This window comes from Mya arenaria, chromosome 13 (assembly GCF_026914265.1).
Source record: "Mya arenaria isolate MELC-2E11 chromosome 13, ASM2691426v1".
NCBI lineage: Eukaryota > Metazoa > Mollusca > Bivalvia > Myida > Myidae > Mya > Mya arenaria.
Window position 1 is genome coordinate 50875225 of NC_069134.1, and position 21445 is coordinate 50896669.

Genomic DNA, 21445 nt, shown 5'->3' on the forward strand with positions numbered 1-21445 from the left:
AGTATGAGCAATGCAACTAGACTGATATTTACTGCTATTGGCAGTATGAGCAATGCAACTAGACTGATATTTACTGCTATTGGCAGTATGAGCAATGCAACTAGACTGATATTTACTGCTATTGGCAGTATGAGCAATGCAACTAGACTGATATTTACTGCTATTGGCAGTATGAGCAATGAAACTAGACTGATATTTACTGCTATTGGCAGTATGAGCAATGAAACTAGACTGATATTTACTGCTATTGGCAGTATGAGCAATGCAACTAGACTGATATTTACTGCTATTGGCAGTATGAGCAATGAAACTAGACTGATATTTACTGCTATTGGCAGTATGAGCAATGAAACTAGACTGATATTTACTGCTATTGGCAGTATGAGCAATGAAACTAGACTGATATTTACTGCTATTGGCAGTATGAGCAATGCAACTAGACTGATATTTACTGCTATTGGCAGTATGAGCAATGCAACTAGACTGATATTTACTGCTATTGGCAGTATGAGCAATGCAACTAGACTGATATTTACTGCTATTGGCAGTATGAGCAATGCAACTAGACTGATATTTACTGCTATTGGCAGTATGAGCAATGCAACTAGACTGATATTTACTGCTATTGGCAGTATGAGCAATGCAACTAGACTGATATTTACTGCTATTGGCAGTACATGTATGAAGGAACAGCTAGACTTATGTTAACTGTTGGGCAGTACATGAATGAAGGAAAACTAGACTTATGTTTACTGTTGGGCAGTACCTGTACGAACGAACACTAGACTTATGTTTACTGTTGGAAAGTACATGTATGAACGAACAACTAGACTTATGTTTTCTGTTATTGGCACTATAAGAGAAAAATGGTCTGATATTTACCATTATTTGCAGTATGAAAGAAAACTTTCTACGCTAAGTATTCATTAAAAAAATACGTTTTTTGAATGCTACATGTAACGAAATGTTATCACTCAATTTGCCTTCTTCAGGATCTGTTTGTGAAGTGTGTGTACAGGCTGCGCAACTGGTTCTCTGTGCGGGTGGAATCGGCACCGCATGAGCTGACGGAGGACACACTACACCAGGTTCGCATGCCGCCTCTCTCAAGCAACTTGTTCAGGTAACTGAGTGTAGGTTTTACCAATGAATATGTGAATTTATTATTGCTGGAACTAAAGGTTCAAACCTTTTTTGCACCCTCTACCAAAACGTGGTTGTATAGTTTCAATAACAAGTCTAGTGGGTAAAGTAACTATTATATAGTATCTTATCAAGGATAACGTTCAAAAACTAATGTGCTAATAATTGTTATAGCATTGAAATTCATATGCACGCTTCTTATTACACAGTTAGAACTCTGCCTGTTGGTTACCGCTCTGATGTGAGAACCGTTAGAAAGGTTACAAAACACCATGTGTATGTATACTTGTACCCGTTGCTCTGTTGAGTTTAACAATCATTTGCTAAATTTAATAGGATCGCTGGTACTGGGATTAAAAACTTTCCACGTGTTATCTCACATGCTGTTCTAAATTTGTACAATGTACATATACCTTGACGACAAGGTAGCCTACACATACACGTACAGGCACATGTAGTGTTTCGCTACCTTTCTCATTATCGAAGGTAAACCAAGAACCACTTTCAGAAAGTAACCTACACATACCCGCACATGTAGTGCTTCGTTACCTTTCTTATAATCGAAGGAAAACCAAGAACCACTTGCTCCAATATGATGAAAGTACTGGCAGCAGCAGAGTAGTTAAATGGCAACGAAGCCATTTTATCAATGAGCGTATGACAAAATATCGGAAGGTGAACAATTTCAATTAAAAATAAAGCGGTATTTACAAATCAAAATGAGAGTTGAGCTAAAATGAAATAAACTGTTCCCAAACTGACCAAGAAAGCTGTTAGTTTCTGAATAGATGTAATAGCTACTATAAATATTTATTCGAAATAGCGATGGTATGATACGGTAAGTGTGATAATAAGATGGTCCCATTATATGTAAGACCATGGCCAATATTCAATATTGATCTTATACTAAGACATGCCTCAGTGATTCCATTCATCCTATTTGTCAGCTAAATATACAGACCAATCAAAATGCTTAAATTCTAATCTTTAACTTCAATCTAAGGTGTTTATTGAATTCTGCCCCATAATTCTGCCTGTCATTAGATAAAGATAAAAGAAACTGTTATTCAGGTTAGAAAGTTCTGTAGCCATATTCATAAAACTTCATTCCTTAACTTCAGTTTCCTTTTCAAAGTCAAATAAAAAGTGAAAAAAGTATATTATTAAAGTAATTTTAGAATAAGAGTATGTATATTCAATAACATCAATGAAAGTAAAGTATTTGAGATATTATTAAGTTATTATATTTAATGACTGTGAGATACTTAAGTTATGAAAATCACAGGAAATATATGTTCTTCAGATGTTTTATGAAAACTAACCTCATTTTTTTAATGATATAATTCCTCTGTCAACATTTATTTATACAAAAATGTTATCATAAAATGTTGTCACTACCTTGGAATATATTTATTATATTTTTTGATATTTAACTTGAAAAACTTTGCCATGATGTCATAAATAAATAACGTTGTAAATTGCATCAGTTATACAGCAACATTTTAGGTTTTAGCACTTTAGACAATATCATTATGTATAATATCAGATTTGCGATCATTCAAGTTGTGTACTATAATTGATAAAAATTCACTGACCTGTTTGTTTTTATCTATTTTAGGAAACTGGTTTAATAAATTCTGTATTAAATCACCTCTCATGTATTAAATTATCTTCTATTCATCTTTTACATTCTTTGATAATTTAGCATTAGTCATTATACTTATTTTAATATCAAATAAACCTAGCATCATATGATGTGTTTATTAGAACTGTAAATTTATTGTCAGATTCTCATCATAGGTTCTTAGTACCAGTAGAGGTCTACAAATATCAGGTGATACTTCAAGACTGTTACTCTAGCAACAACCAGACTGGGTGTGATGTAACCATAGCAACCAGAGGTCTGGGATTTCCAGGACCCAGCAACTCAACTGTGAAAACAAACTGTGAGTGGAATGTAACAACATGTGAGGTTACCATGGAAGAACCAAGTGTCGGCGTGTGGAATTATTTGGAAATCTTTTCGCACAGTACTAATGAAACTATAAATGCATCTGTGGACGTCAGATTTAAAGGTAAAGACATGTTATCAACAATGTACTATTACCAAAATATGTTAAAGATACCATTAGGGAGGTAGATCTTGGACACTTTATGTACAGATAAATTTTTTTATTGAATTGACGTGGCCACAAAGTCCCCAGTTAAAAAAGCGCCAAAATATTGCTAATATTTTTTACCTGTACACTCATCATAGCCATTTTTAGATTTGATCATTGAAGTCAAACGAGTAAAACATAATAATGCTTTAAAATTAAAAATGATAATTTTGCATCATCCTATATTGTGTGCCCTTAAAGTGACACTCTTATTCAAAATCAATGTATAACAAACATCAATTTTGAGTGTTAAACCTTTAACTACTTCTAAATGATGCATATATGGAAAATATTAATTACTGATTACAAGATTGTAACCATGTATATAATAGCTGAAAACGCAAACATATTAAATGATTGGTGAGTGCTAAAAGATTTAGAGCGATCTACTATCGTCTCATAAGGTGGAAATACGGAGTTTTCTGCCCTTTTCTTTCAAATTAAATTCGGTATCCTTCATATGAACCATTGTTTTTGACATTCATTCATCCTTTTTAGTATATTTAAACAATTGTATTAATTGTGGTAAATCTTGTTTGGGAGTAAATGTGCATCTTTAAACAAATAGCTGCTTATCTATTTTGTTGAAGTTGAGGTATTGCTGCAGCCGTGATAATTTGTTGTTGTTCAAAAACTAATTTTGGCCATAACTCTTAAACCACTAAAATGAAACTTGGTAGGCTATGTTTCAAGAGACATAATGGGCGCTTAAACCAAGGACCATGTAACTTTGGCTTTAATAAGTATTGAGTTATGCCTCCTGTTTAATAAAAATCCCAGACAAGGTTTGGCAATCGTCCACGGTGTTCTTTTTCATATTTCCATTTTTTTATTAAAAAACGTGCAGTGCAGAAAGGTTGATAACAATGATGTCATTTATATTTTGCTTCTAGCGTGTAAAACCATAAAGACCTACAAAACCAACGAGAAGGACCTGACCTGTCAAATGCTTCCATTACTTGACAAGTTTACACACAACTCCAAGTTCAAAAACAGGTTTGGGGGTCTATCTTTTACTCCAAGTTCAAAAACCAGTTCGAGGGTCTATCCTTTACTGTAAATTCTGTTTTAAGAACTTTTAAGGTTTGCAATGAAACTTAATATTCATGGAAATGATCAGCTAAAATCATATCCACATTAATTCTTGGCAGTTTACGAAGTTTTTGTTCAAAATCTCTATACAGTATATGTTTAAAAATATTGTATTCTGCTAAAATTATAACTTGTCAGTTGAAATGATTTTTTTTCGTTGATTGTGAGATCTTTTTTATGTCTGCGAAGCCTTGATGTAGAGTCTTGAAACTTTGTATGCATATTACTTAATGGCCACATGATCTGCCAATTTATTTTTGGTGATGGTGAACCTTACTTAAAAGTGAAAGTTCCCAATAGTTGACAAATCTCAAAAAGCAAAATTCTAGTTTGTAAATTTTAAAAAAGAAATTGAATATGAATAAAATAAACCACACAAACACGTAAAGTTTATTATTTTAAACCTTTTGGCGTAATGCCTTCATCAGTAGATATAAACAAACAATATTAACAGGAAGTTACGTCAACGTCATATACCTGTCGCATGTCATTGGCAGCAAAATAAGTGAAGTTGCTAAATACATATGTATATATATGATAAAGTAACGTACAAATAAAAATAATATTATTATGGATCATTAAGTAATACAATAGCCTATTAGAAATAGTGTAGTAAAATCATAATATTATGAAAAAAGAAATTGCAATTTTCCTCTGTAGTACCTGTTGTTGGCTGGTACTAATCTTGTTTTTCTGTATATCAAACTAAAAGCTTGAAAATGATTTTCTATGGTCAGGTATGGTTACATGAACGGGAGTGAGGTGAATGGAGTAAACATCAGCCTGTCTGACGACAAGACCCATATAGTGCCTTTTATTGTGAGTGATGGACAGGATAATGGTGGAAGTCTGGAGGTGCGGGCGGGCATACAAAATGTGGTTAGCTTGCAGGTGAGTTAACAAAAATCTTATTCTCTTTTTGAATAGGTACATGTATTGTATACACGATCATTTTAGTATCACAGTCTTAATTATTTAAGCGATGCTTGGCTGACACACATGGATTGCTTTGTCTGTCAATGCAGCATATACATCAGCATCACACTGTCATTTCTGATCAATATCTTTTGAATGACTTGATCTCCAGTGTGGTATGCAGATTTGTCATGGATTTTGATTGAATAAAAGAATAGCCATTACAATAATTATGCCCCCCTTCGAAGAAGAGGGGTATATTGCTTTGCACATGTCAGTCGGTCAGTCGGTCCGTCGGTAGACCAAAGCTTGTCTGAGTGATAACTCAACAATTCCTGGATGTATGGTCATCAAACTTGACATGAAGGTTGGGCCTGACCAGTAGATGACCCCTATTGTTTTTGGGGGTCATCGGGCCAAAGGTCAAGGTCACATTGATCTTGAATGGTAAAAGGTTGTCCGTGTGATAACTCGACAATGCCTGCACCCATGGCCCTCATACTTGACATGGAGGTTGGGCCTGACCAGTAGATGACCCCTATTGTTTTTGGGGGTAATCAGGTCAAAGGTCAAGGTCACAGAGATCTTGAATGGTAAAAGGTTGTCCGTGTGATAACTTGACAATGCCTGCTCCCATGGCCCATATACTTGACATGGAGGTTGGGCCTGACCAGCAGACGACCCCTATTGTTTTTGGGGGTCATTGGGCCATAGGTCAAGTTCAGAGTGACCTTGAATGGTAAAAGGTTGTCCGAATGATAACTCGACAATGCCTGCACCCATGGTCCTCATGCTTGACATGGACGTTGGGCCTGACCAGTAGAGGACCCCTATTGTTTTTGGGGGTCATTGGGCCAAAGGTCACGGTCACAGTGACCTTGAATGGTAAAAGGTTGTCAGTGTGATTACTCAACAATGCCTGCAACCATGGCCCTCATACTTGACATGGACGTTGGGCCTGACCAGTAGATTGTTTTTAGGGGTCATTGGGCCAATGGTCAAGTTCAGAGTGACCTTGAATGGTTAAAGGTCGTCAGAGTGATAACTCGACAATGCCTGCACCCATGGCCCTCATACACGACGTTGGGCCTGACCAGTAGAGGACCCCTATTGTTTTTGGGGGTCATCGGGCCAAAGGTCAAGGTCACAGTGACCTTGAATGGTAATAGGTTGTCCGAGTGATAACTTGACAATGCCTGCACCCATGGCCCTCATACTTGACATGGACATTGGGCCTGACCAGTAGATGGCCCCTATTGGCTTTAGGGTACATTGGGCCAAAGGTCAAGGTCACAGTGACCTTGAATGATAAAAGGTTGTCCAAATGATAACTCAACAATGCCTGCACCCATGGCCCTCAAACTTGACTTGGAAGTTGAGCCTGACCAGTAGATGACCCCTATTGATTTAAGGGGTCAAAGGTCAAGGTCACAGTGACATTGAAAGCAAACCCGACAATTCCTGGACCTATGGTCATCAAACTTGACATGAAGGGTGGGCCTGACCAGAAGATGACCCCTCTTCACTTTGGGGCTCATCGGGCCAAGGTCAAGGTCACAGTAACATTTAACGCAAACAAGTTAACAATTCTTCTCCCAGTGATATCTCAGCAATGCCTGAACCTATGATCATCAAACTTGACATGGAAGTTGGGCCTGACTAGAAGATGACCCTTATAGATTTTAGGAGTCATCGAGTCAAAGGTCAAGCTTACAGTGACCTTGAATGCGAAAATGTTTCGAGTGATAACTCGACAATGCCTGCACCCATGGCTCTCAAACTTGACTTGATGTTGCGTCTGATCTGTAGATGACCCCTTATGATTTTAGGGGTCATCAGGTCAAAGGTCAAGGTCACAGTGACCTTGAATGAAAAAATCTTGTCTGTGTGATAACTTGTCAATGCCTGCATCCATGGCCCTCAAACTTGACATTTAGATTTTTTGTGACCAGCTGATGACTCCTATGGATTTTGAGGTCAAAGGTCATGGTCACACTTTGAATGGTTATAGTCTTAAACTGCCTCAACGGCATCCAATGTCAGTGACAAACCAGCTGTCATTTCGGTCCATGCATATTTCATTCAATTGTCCATATAATCCTGACAACTTGGCGCTCAGGGGGGCATAATGTTTGACAAACATCTCTTGTTGTAATGTTGTATATCATTGGTTAAATGACATTGCTCTTAACGAATCAGAGTGCAATATGGAAATAAACAATGAAGTTATAATTCCTTTTTTGTTATACCAAATGAATGTCAATTTTTCTCTATAAAAAGACTATATAAATGTAAATATTAGCTTATAACTAATTTAATTTTCAGGAGAACTACTTGCATGCTCAGGTGAATATCTGCGTTCAAAGAGAGGTCCTGCCATATCAAGAAGGGGCCTCAAAGTGTTCTGATGGTTTCCATAGCAACATGACTTCACAAGGAGAAGATCAGGTCAAGGTCATTGTTCCATATCCACAGGCCGGCCACTGGTTTGTCGGAGTGAAGATGAATTGCTACAGAGTTCTCAATGACAGGTAAAGGGTTTAATGTGCAAAATATATGACTCTTAAATTGGAATACAACTACAGTGAAATTTTTTGGTGCAATTTACCGCCTTATAATGGCTGTTTCCCCTTGCAAAACAGTGTTCATTTTTCCTCAAATATCATCATATTTCAATACAGATTGAATAAAAAAAGGAATGTTTTTCTTGAACAATAAACAAAATGTTAAAAAGGCTAGCCTTTCTACAGCATACTGTAAGCATACTAAAGTAAAAACAAGTATAGTTTGGTTTGATTTTAAATTTTACCCAAAATAATTTTTTTTACCTAATTTGGAAGGCACAGGCGATGAAAATAATTCCAAAATTAAATCACTGAACTATCCTCAATAATTGTACCTGTGTTGTTTAGTGAAAGAATACTTGGTACGAAAATCCATGTGCATTTATCTGTCCAGGGTTATCACGTGACTTCTAATCTCCCTCTTCATTGAACGTTTATAAATTGTGTTTAAGGTATTGGTTTATGTTGATATCAGATATATGTGTGAAAACAGTACACTGTCTTTCTAAGAAAAGTAACAACTACCCAACTATCATCTTCAAAAATTTAAAACGTTATGTGCTTCCACTAGAAATATTTGTTTTACAAAAAATAACGTCTTATTAGTCAAATAATAGGTATTTGTTTTTCATACGATTTCTTTTTATGCCCCTGAATGCTGCATATCTACAATTATTTAGAGTGTAGTTGGTTGTATCTGGGCTTTAACATTATCATGCACAGTTGGATTTTTAAATAACTTGGAATTTTATGTTCGGTACATGTAGCAAATGTGTTCGGTGCATACAGCAAATGTGTTCGGTACATACAGCAAATGTGTTTGATACATACAGAAGATGTGTCGCCTACATAGTCAAACTTACAGGTTTCTCATTATGGAATGTTGCATGTATGTTCATAGAGAATTAAGTTGGTTGTGTCTTTGCTGTATCATTGTCATGCAGAGAGGTATTTTAAAATTACTTGGCACAAGTGTTTGATACATAAAGATAACGTGTCGCGTGCATGACAAGAACAACATCCCTACTTTTTAGTTAATTACTCCTCCATACTTGAGGTCAGCCATAATGGGGTCTGGCGTATGTTCATATGTGCTCCTCGTGAATGTAGACATATTGGTATTTGCATAATCCATTTAACTGCCCTGTGCTCAGTGAACATGTTTGCAAAGAACGTTTGCTGTTTGGTTACTGGTATTTGCATAATCCATTTAACTGCCCTGTGCTCAGTGAACATGTTTGCAAAGAACGTTTGCTGTTTGGTTCCCCGCTTGCAGTGTATGCGCTGCATTTCAACTAGGAATGCACAACAGTTTGCTAATGTTAAGTCAAAACATTCCCTACTGAACACATTGCTGGATGGGACTTCGGGGAAATATGTGTTTCATTTTCTGTGACAGCTCTTGTTGGCTTCTGCTTTTGGGTGCAACAGAGCATTATTAACCAGCATATAACTTAATCATAGGGTCTGATAGACTAATTTTTAAACGTTACAGTGACACAGAAGTGATGCCATGTGGTCAGTTGTCAGCACAGGTGAATGTTTCCGTGATGACAGATGCCTGTGTGGGTGGAGGATGTAGCCAAAATGGCCGATGTATCAACTACCTTAATGGCCATGTGCTGTACACCACGTGCAGATGTGTCGAGGGTAAGTAAATGTTTCAATGACAGCAGACAGGGGTGTGGGTGTGGGTGGGGTTGTAGCCAAAATGGCCAATGTATCGATTACCTGAACAGACATTTGTTCTACACCACATGTACTGTAGATGAGTCAAGTTAGTGAATGTTTCCATGACAACAGACACAGTTGTATCACTAACATGGTCAATTTATCAACTTCCTTAATGGCCACATGATCTACTGCATGTGCAGATGTGTGGATGGTTAGTGATTGTTTGAATATCATAGGGATACTGCAGATGGATCTGATAAATTAAATATTCAATGCACAGCAATATATGTGAGTTAACAAACATAATGCTTTTTGAAAATCTTGAAGAGAAATTTGTTGTTATTGTTGGTTATTCTTAAAACCTGTTTGCAAAATGCGATATGGACTGATAATTGACATGACACTTAATCGGTTGTTAACCACATCGTTGTTAACTTTCAAATCCTTACTGCTCTGAAAGTTTGATGGATACATGTGTGATCTGCGGTGTTCCAAACAAGATTTGAGACAACTATTTCAGCTGTATTTGTTTTATTTAAGCACATCACATATTTGAAAGTTAACACCGATATGTTGTTAACCATGTTGTTAACTTTTACAAAGTTCTGAACAGTTGGCCCAATGTTTAACAAAAGAACGTATTAAACGAAATCCTCATGCATTTGTTTGTCCAAAAAGATCTCATACTATGCCTTGTAAATCTCTTATTGGTTTTATAAATTGCAGATATTTATCTAAATGTAACTAGAGGCAGGTTTTGCATCATATCCATTAGCTGCAAATATTTATAGAAAAGAGCTTTGTTAAACAAATTAGTTGCTTTCAAAGATTTTCTTTTACTTTTCATGTACATGTTTCAGGTTGGAGGGGCTTATGTTTTTCTTTACATGTTCTTTATAAATAATTTCCTAATCCATGTGTCAGGTTGGAGGAGCTTATTATTTTTTTCTTTACATGTTCTTCATAAATGTTTTCCAAATACATGTTTCAGGTTGGAGGGGCTTCATTGGTTTTATGGTTATTGATATTGATCTCAGGGTGGTTAGTATTTTGCAAATAAGCTGCAAATATTTATATGAACATGCTACACTGTACACCTTTGTTTATTTGCTTTCAAAAATGTCTTTTTCTCGTATTTACTTAAAACATAAATGTTTTCCAAACCCATATTTCAGGTTGGAGGGGCTTTGACTGTTCTGATGGCTCGGACCTGGAGTCAGACAGTTACCAGCTGCAGGAACTACTTTTATTGACGCTCAGTAACCTTGTGTTCATACCCGCCATTGTGCTTGCCTCATACAGGAGATATTATGTTGAGGCCCTGGTGTTTGCTTACAACATGGTCTTCTCAGCTGTAAGTACAGTGCATTTTCATACGCTTGATAATTTTTTATGGAGCTATTTTTCAAACATGAATTCAAGCCTAAATAGCCATAAAGGTCTATTAAAGGTGTGTGTCCAGTGTTGATCCATGTAGTCAGGATATGTGGCTTTCTTCCATCAGCTTAGTAATACATGATTTATTTTGCTGCTGCACCATGATTTGTTTAGTTTAAACATTATATATTTTACAACGATTGTTAAAAAAGTTATGATAACTTATACTAAGTCACTTTCGTTGACACAAGTTTGCGTGAGAGTGTGGTCTTGCGTTGTGGGGAAAACTGGAGTTCCCGGAGAAAACCTACTTGTTCGGCTTGATGACCACTAACCAAACTCACATGCTTGGCTAGGCCAGGAATCGAACCCTGGTGAAAAGCGAATGCGCTAACCACTTCATTAACTGGACAACCATGATGGGTTTAGCGACTAGAATTCTCCATGCCTCCACTGCTGATCTAAGCGGTCAGTATATGTGACTTTCTGTTGTCTGCTACTGTCGTTTGTTCACAAAGAATAATTAATTTATCATTCTTTCCACAGATATACCAAGCATGTGACGAAGATCGGAAGGAGAAAATCTCTATGTATCTGCTGCTGATCAACTTCATCAGTTTGTGCAACTTCCTGTTGTCTTGTCTGGTACTGCCATCTGTTTACAAATATATTATTTCTTTTCATTGCTATACCATACATGTGACGGAGATCTGAGAGAGAACGTCTTGTCTGCTGCTGATCAAGTTCGTCAGCATGTGCCACTCCCTGTTTTTCTGGCACTGCCATTTGTTTACAAATATAGCATTTCTTTTCACAGCTATACCACTCATGTGACAGAGATCTGAGAGAGAACTTCGTGTCTGCTGCTGATCAAGGTCGTCAGCATGTGCCACTCCCTGTTTTCTGGCACTGCCATCTGTTTACAATTTCTTTCCACAGCTATATCACTCATGTGATGGAGATCGTAGGGAGGAATTTTCAATGTGTCCACTGCCAATCAATGTGGTCAGTGTATGTGACTTCCTGTCATCTGCGACTTCCATATGGATTACCCTGGTTGCCATGGCCAGACCTCCGCTTCAGGTAATTGTTAAATGGAAGCTTAAAGCAATTGTTTGAACGCAAAGTGCAAAAGAAAAAAACAGTTTGATATACGAAAATATGTACATCCATATTTTTGTGTTATTTCAATAAACAGAATGTGACAATCTCCATTAGTTACGTGCCAAACTGTTTTTCACTATTTTTTACTATTGTCTGTCTATAAGTTTTCTGTAGGAAAACCAGTGATTTGTTGAAATACATATATATATATTATGCCTTCGATTAATTTTCAGTGGAAGAGTCTTATCCAGATGGCTGGCCCACTAGCTCTGCTTGTTGGAGTATTGTATCGGAAAACCAGTGCCTTTCTCTTCCTTGTCCCAGCTGGAGTTGGGCTTATCATGCTTCTTATTTCATGGGTATAGAATGTAGAATGATGTTTGCTCTGATTTATCTTGGACTTAAGTATCCAAAAACACCATACAAATCAAAACTGAGATGCTTTGAAGGAATAGAAAGAGGAAACATATTAACCATTACTGTTGTCATATAGTTATAACAGTCAAACAAGCTACCGGTATTCATGGTTTTTAAAACTGTAAACAATTATCTACATTGCGATAAATTCTGTCATTTATGTTTATTAACCATTGAAATATTTAAGTCTGAAGTATTGACATTTTACACTGGCATGTTGGCTGATATATTCTAGAGGTAAAATACATTTAAAAGCTCACTTAAATTACTACCATATTCATTTCAGTTTCCATTATAAATTTTCTTGCTTAAAGAAGTGTAATCCCTCTCTATGTCAGGTGTGCCGATGTTGCTACCGTGGAAAATGTTACCCGAGCAGGAAACGCTACCTTCTATTTCTGGTTCCTGGCCTGCTCCTAGCTGCAGGGGGTCTGTGTATCTTCACATTTGTTGAGCGGGAAGACAACTACCTATACACGCACAGCGCCTGGCATGTGTGCATGGCTCTCAGTGTTTTACTGCTTCTGCCACCTAGGGACTCTAGAGGTAAGGGTCAAGGTCACACTAAAAGGTCATAGAGGTAATATCAAGGTCATTTTTCAGGGACATACAGGTTAGGTCAAGTTACACTTCAGGGTCATAGAGTAAAGGTCAAGGTCATATTTAATGTCTTAGAGGTAAGATTAAGGTCAATTTGCGGGGTCAAAGGTGAGAAAGCCTTTTGAGAGCTCTAATTACTAGTGATAAACACTTAAATCACTTGAAAGGTCACGGTCACACTTCAGTGACAAAGGTCAGAGAGCCTTTTGTGAGCAATAAACACTGAAGCACATGAAATGACTTGTCAAATATTAACCATGTTGAGATGAGTTGTATTTCATACAATTGTTTAAAGTCAAGGCTTGCATGAAGGTCAGACGTCTGATTAATTCGTAGTTGTTAACAAAGATACTCTTCAAAGTCAAGGTCAAACATGGATCAATGGTCTTGGACCTATTTATACATTAAGGTGAAACTTTATTGCCTTTATTCTTGCAAGCTCACCTTGTTGTAGTTTGTGACATTTATTCTTGTAATATTTAAATGTTGATGCTGCTATTCTTTTCTACCATTTTACAGTTCAGTACAAAGTGAAGGATCAAAATGGTACAAGCCCAGGACCAACCTACCAGCCAATCAGCACATTCGATAGGCCCCGTCAAGTATAATGGTCTGCATGGGAGTAGCTAGGCTAAGGGGATGTTTGATGAGCCAGCGGAATTGATAGAATTTAAAAAATTGAGATTACCAGAATTCAGCTCCATCTGCTCAAATTGAGAAGAGGGTGTGTGAAAAGAACCAAGATGGCCTCTTACTTGAACTTATGTATATACTTACTAGGGATGAAAAATTGATAAAATATTCTTGAAATTTGAATGTTTGCCTCATTTGGCAATAATTGATTATGATTTTCAATATCATTTTTTAAAGAAATAAAATCATATCATATTACTTACATTTACTTTTATTAAGGTTTTTATTCTGAAATCTTGTTGATTTTTTACAAAAATTGTAATTTTTACCAATTATGGCTCCCTGGATGGATTTGACGTCCAGTTAGTGTTACTATATTTTTCAAATCATAAGTTATATTTCTGAGTGACGAAGATATTTACAACTGCTCCTTCTCTTACAAACTTTAAGATTGGAATATGATCAAAATAACCACTCTGTTTATTTCCAATCATAGATAATGGTTTTGGTCGGATTTTCAATTCCTATTGCATACTTGAAGTTATTTTTTCTAAATTAACATATGATAAAGTGGCAAAAATCACAGAAAAATGAAAATCAATCAAAATAGTTTATTAGTTTTTCTGGTACGCATTTGCTAATAATTCTTAAAATTTATTTGACTAATACTAATTTTGAGGCTATTAGAATGGTTGAATGTGTGTAACTATTAAATCACAATTCTCTTTTGACTATTCAAGCATTACTATAGGAACTTATGTCAAAGTTGTACGGACTTCAAAATAAAGGAGAAAGGATAGGTGTAAAATTTGACTCCATGAAATATGACTTTGATATAGCGATTATTTGAGATAAAAAATCTACATAAACAGATTTGTTTTTATATAGAAACAGGAGGAAATAATTTGGGACCCTGATTAAAGTTCAACATAACTAGAAAATCGAGATATCAGAATTAGACATAACAAATTTAGACTATACTTGCACTTAAACTCAGAGACATCTTCATGATCAAATCTTCATATCTTTAACTAAGATTGATAATTGTTCAGGATTTATACTTTTTTCAATGCATTTAATTGCTGATTTAAATAATTATATTGATACTGATGATTTTTGTGTCAGATGCATTTTTTTAACAATTTATATATCATTTTATATTATACCAGTGACATTGTTTATTTTGTGTATTTTTTTTACAAGTTGTTTTTATGATGTTATATACACAAGAAGATTTACATTAAAATATTATCTTTTCATTAAAACATAACTACAAAATGAGAAATATCTTTAAAAGAACTAGTTCTTTCCAAAATGTCTCAGAACAAATTCTATTTGATTCTTGGACTATTATAGTTGAATTATTACTGATAAAGCCATTAGAACCAGTTCTTTTCAAAAATGTTTCAGAACATGTTTTTTTTAATCTAGTACTTTTATAATTAATTGTAAATTGAAAAGGATTATTTCAAGATTTGACAAATTTTTCATAGGTTGATATTTTCCATAACATATTTTTATAATGCCCCCTGTTTTTTTTTAAAGGGTGCCAATATAATATTCACACTGTTAATTTTTCTGTGTGTCTGTCTGTAACACAACTTTGTCTGCAATATTACTTGAGAATAGTTTGACCTAGGACCATCCAACTTCACTGAAAGGTTAACCATGACCAGTAAAAGACCCATATTGTTTTGGAGGTCAAAGGTCACACATTTAAAAGTCGAATGAAAACCTTGTCTTCAGAATAACTCTTGAACGGTTTGATCTGTTACCATCAAACTTCTATGGAAGGTTGCCGTAAAGGGGTCCTATTGATTTTGTGTTGTTTCAATTAATACACCTCAATAAAATCATCTTTCAAATGTTTCTGACAAAGTTGGTTATATAATATTCGACAAACATCTCTTGCAAGACTAATGGACACATTTTTTTATATTTTTTAGCACTTGTTTTTAACGTTTATATTTTGCACGCATATTTAACTATTATATTCCAGGTGTAGTTATTTTAGAAATCATTTTTATATATCTACAAAATATTTTTACTCAAGATCACAAAGAGGCATGGTTGTTTTTTTGCATTGTTAAAGGAACATGACACCAGATGGTCCCAAAATCTGCAAAAACAGTATTTTCTCAAAACAAGCTTAGAATAATCAAAATAAACTAGTCTCACATGAGGTCGATAATACAATATTTTACGTGATTAAATAATATTTTATCACTATCTCAGCTGTGTTTACCCATTTAAAAATATCGCATACTGGTTTCCTAGTTTATAGTGTATATATTTAGCATGTGAAGATCCTGTGATTAGTATAGATACACATACCGACACTTTTTTAAATTTACTGGGATTTATGTGGTAGACAAACCCAGCAAGTTTTGCATTGGAAAAATACGCCAAAACTATGAAAGATACATGTGTAGTAAGCAATGTGATACATCAGTAAGAAAGGTTCAATGCATTGTACACAACCATATCACTTTTATGTAAATTTATGACAGTTTTCTTTTTTTTTAATGGCAATGGTATCATCTGGTGTCTAGTCCCTTTAATGACAATGTTAAAATGTCATCACTTTTTATACTGATAAGCATGTTAATATATTCAGGTAAGCATGAAATCAATCACCACTATGAAGTTCAAGTACATGTGTATCACAGTTGTTCTTTAATTTTTTAGAAAACACATACACAGGGGCGTAGCTACCTCTAGGCCATCAAGGCTGTGGCCTACATTTTTTTCCCCAAAAAAATGAAAACACAAATTTGCACATAATTATAAGGTTCTAAAGTTTTATGTATGGAAAGCGTTGTTCTAGTAAATAACAGTTACTAAATATATTTACCAGTTGTTAATATTCCTGCACCCCTAAGAATCTAACTGAAACTAAATTCGGGGGGATAGGGGGGCATGTCACCAAACCCACACAAACGTTGTACTACACACCATTTTTAGCCAAACTACGCCCCTGATACACAAGAAGAACATTCCCTTATATAACCTTGAAGAGATTTATGTATGTATTTTGTTCCAGGCTTTCTTCTTGTTATGTTTTTTGTCTGCATTTATATATTTTTATCTATATATACATTGAAGAGTCTGCAATGTGCAATTATATGCTTGAGAATTGATATGACAATTAATTCTTCATGTTTTTTTCTAGCTTGTCTGTTTTACAGAGGAAACTAGTTGAGCTAGAGTCATAGCCTTGATGTGGTCAAGGGAATCATCTTGGCCAAAACTCATTATTGTTTCAAGATGTTCAAATTAAAAATGTTTTCATGCATAAACATTAACTGTGGTCATTTAAAAAGCGTTCAAAACGTTATCATGAAACTTGGCACAAAGTGAAAGTATACACACGTGTAGCAAGGCCCATGACCCTGGATTTCACCATTGTTGATTTATGCCCCTTCATTGTTTGAAAAAACAAACAAGCAACAAAAAAAACTTTACATAATAACCATTTAAGATACTCATATGCAACTTCAAATATTACTAGTAGCAATGAGCACATTTGTGGCAAGGCCCATTACTCTGGATTGGATGGTTCTCAAGTTAAGCCCCTTGTTTGACTAAAAAATTTACAAGCGGTGAGTGTCGGTGTTTGCTCAAGAGCGCTGTTGGTAACTCAAGTGATATATAACTTTAATGTTCAAAACATTTAATTGGTTTTATTTGTGATTTTTACAATTTTTATTCTTATATTATTGTTTATATCATTGTTATATGAACCACAGAAAATTGCCACAATATTTGCCACAGTTACAAACTTGAAGCTGCACTCTCACAGATTGACCATTTTGACATTTTTTTTTTTTTTTGTCTTTGAATGAGCCAATTTTTGCGAAAATGTATGGAAACCAATTTTTTTATAAGATTGCTGACAAAAGATCACATTGCAGTTTTTAATATTTACGTTTTGAAAATTAATGTTTTATTGCTAAAGGTGTTACTAGCGCTTTAAGATAAGTGAGTCTTTCAGCAGTTTTCCAAACAATTGGGATCTGTTCTATTGTGAGTTACCTTATATGACTGATTTTAGGCATTGATGCCAAAACCACCTGATTCCGAAACCAAAAATAACAGAACAATCAAAGCTGTGATAGTGTAGCTTTAAACTACTACATGTAATGAACAAATATGTGTTTTGGGTGAAATATGTAGTGTATATGTCTGTGTTGAAAAATATTTGACTTTCATGCTCAAAGCATGTAAATGTTTTTGTTTTTAATTTTCAATATTATAAACTGAAACTGTGTTTTTATACCAGTATGTTATATATTGCACAAATATATAGAATATATAACACATGCACAAGTATGTATTTATATTAACATATATAAACAAACAGGTAATAATTGCTTGATTTAAATTTTAAAGGGTCATGATGTTTTAACTATTTTCAATGCATTTCAATATTATAAGGCGAAAGGCATGAAGATACAGTCATAAATCGCTATGTCCAAGTCGTTGAGACCTCTAAAATGCTTCGAGATAATGAACAATCAATAGAAACAAAATATATTAAGAGAATAATTTAACTGAAAAAAAATGTTTAAAAAAAGTTTGACATAACCAGAACATGTAGATAACAGAGTTCAACATAGCAAGATTCAACTGTTTGTATATAATATCTTATGTTAAACATTTTGAACTTAATAAAGAAAATATTCATTGAACCAACATCTATTCTCATGAATTAAAAGCAACATTGTCTTGTTATGATTAAATCAATAACAGGAGATTTGAAGGACCCACACTTAAGCATGTTCTCAGAAAACTCCATAAATGTTAATGTTAATTTGTTATGGCTGATGACCAGATATAATTTTGTTATCATTTGGAAGGGATATGCATATTCGTGACTAACATGTTAAGTAAATCACCTAGACTGACCATAGATTGATGCCAGTATATTGAACACTCAAAGTGACATTTTACTTATGTAATGTTTATCAAACTTGTATAATGTTAATATTTAGTATGTAAAGTCACAGGTTTCCGGTGAACATTTAAATAGCAATAACATGGTAGCTTGTCTTTCCTCTTTGGCATTCCTTTCATATTGTCTTAAAATTCTAATTTCTCTAAATTTTAGTAGAAAACAAGATTTTTTAATTTCTTACTTATAAGCTACCTGCATTTTGTCTGAAACTCTGTGACGTTGTTAGTTGTGATTAATGTTATTGTTTTCCGTTGCCATGCAGAATAAGTCTCATTGAAGTTATATCTTTTACACGTTATCTTATATAAACATGAGCTTTACAATTGTTTAATAAAAGGAATTAACAGAAACTTGTCCCTTGTTTTATTTTTTTGGTTATATTGTGAGAATACTCCATACACACACATGTCCTTGACAGGTCATTACATGAGGATGACCCTGTGACTCATAGTCGCCCAGGGAACACATAATGGCGCAGCTGACTTAAACCCGGTCAGGTGATTCACTACAGCCAGGTGGACTCATGATGGACAATGTGACTGATACTTGTCTTGGCGATTTATTACATTTAACGTAGTATGTAATTCATAATTGCCTTGAAGCAGTCTATATGACTCAAAATGACCCATGTGACTCATACACCCCATGTGCTTTATAATGACCCATTTGACTCCTAATGAACCTTTTGACTCCTAATGACCCATGGCACTCAAAATGACCCATAGAATTCCTTATGGACGACAAGACTCATAATTACCTCACGACTCATAATGGACCACATGACTCATAATGGACCACATGACTCATAATAACCACATGACTCATAATGGACCACATGACTCATAATGGACCACATGACTCATAATGGACCACATGACTCATAATGGACCACATGACTCATAATGGACCATATGACTTATAATAACTTCATGCCTCATAGTGAACCACAGGACTCATTATGGACCACGTGTGAATCATATAGGACCACATGGGACGCATAGTGGACACCATTGGACTCATAATGGTCCACATGACTCATTATGAACCATATGACTCATAATGGACCACATTACTCATAATGAACCACATGACTCATAATGGACCACATCAGACACATAAGGTACCACATGCCTCATAATGAACCACATGCCTCATAATGATCCATGTGACTCATACTGGAGCACATGAGACTCATAATGAACCACATGAGACTCATAATGAACCACATAACTCATAATGGACCACATGAGACTCATTATGAACCACATGGTACTCAGAGTGGACCACATGACTCATAATGGACCACATGTGACTCATATTGGATCACATAAAACATAATGGACCACATGACTCATAATGGATCACATGAAACTCAGAGTGGTCCACATGACTCATAATGGACCACATGACTCAAAATAGACCACATGAGACTCCCTATGAACCACATGACTCATAATGGCCCATGTGACTAATTATGGATCACAAGAAACATAATGGACCACATGAGACTCAGAGTGGACCATATGACTCATAATGGACCACATGACTCATAATGGACCACAAGAAACATAATGGACCACGTGACTCATAATAGACCACATGAGACTCCTAATGAACCATATGACTCATAATAGACCACATTACTCATAATGGACCACATGACTCATAATGGACCACATGAGACTAATAATGGACCACATGACTCATTGATCGCATGGTACTCAGAGTGGACCATATGACTCATAATGAACCGCATGACTCAAAATGGACCATATGAGGCATAATGAACCACGTGACTCATAATGGTCCACATTACCTATAATGGACCACATGACTCATAATGGATCACATGAGGCTCAGAGTGGAACATATGACTCATAATGAACCACATGACTCATAATAGACCACGTGACTCATAATGGTCCACATTACCTATAATGGACCACATGACTCATAATGGATCACATGAGGCTCAGAGTGGAACATATGACTCATAATGAACCACATGACTCATAATAGACCACATGAGACTCATAATGCACCATACGACTCATAATGAACCACACGACTCATAAGGGATCACATGAGGCTCAGAGTGGATCATATGAGTGATAATGGACGACATGACTCATAATAGACCACATGAGACTCATAATGCACCATACCACTCATAATGGACCACACGACTCATAATGGATCACATGAGGCTCAGAGTGGACCATATGACTCATAATAGACCACATGACTCATAAAAGACCACATGAGACTCCTAATGCACCAAACGACTCATAATGGACCACACGACTCATAATGGATCACATGAGGCTCAGAGTGGACCATATGACTCATAATGGACCACATGACTCATAATAGACCACATGAGACTACTAATGCACCATACGACTCATAATGGACCACACGACTCATAATGGATCACATGAGGCTCAGAGTGGACCATATGACTCATAATGGACCACATGACTCATAATAGACCACATGAGACTCATAATGCACCATACCACTCATAATGGACCACACGACTCATAATGGATCACATGAGGCTCAGAGTGGACCATATGACTCAAAATGGACCACATGACTCATAATGGATCACATGAGGCTCAGAGTGGACCATATGACTCATAATGGACCACATGACTCATGATAGACCACATGAGACTCATAATGCACCATACGACTCATAATGCACCACATGGCCGATAATGGATCACATGATGCTCAGAGTGGACCATAGACTCATAATGGACCACATGACTCATAATAGACCACATGAGACTCATAATGCACCA

At 35.6% G+C, this 21445-nt stretch overlaps 1 protein-coding gene across 1 annotated transcript in view; it reads left to right on the plus strand.

Moving 5' to 3' along the window:
• Positions 1-18346, plus strand: part of LOC128214023 (transmembrane protein 8B-like) — a 33980-nt gene extending 15634 nt beyond the window's left edge. The window contains exons 4-14 of the mRNA XM_052920238.1: positions 993-1123; positions 2944-3218; positions 4196-4298; positions 5132-5285; positions 7635-7840; positions 9369-9523; positions 10723-10901; positions 11864-12007; positions 12262-12387; positions 12784-12991; positions 13565-18346. Coding sequence (XP_052776198.1) covers positions 993-1123; positions 2944-3218; positions 4196-4298; positions 5132-5285; positions 7635-7840; positions 9369-9523; positions 10723-10901; positions 11864-12007; positions 12262-12387; positions 12784-12991; positions 13565-13653 — 1770 coding nt within the window. The 3' untranslated portion in view covers positions 13654-18346. The remainder of the gene's footprint in view (positions 1-992; positions 1124-2943; positions 3219-4195; positions 4299-5131; positions 5286-7634; positions 7841-9368; positions 9524-10722; positions 10902-11863; positions 12008-12261; positions 12388-12783; positions 12992-13564) is intronic.
• The last annotated feature ends 3099 nt before the right edge of the window (positions 18347-21445 follow it).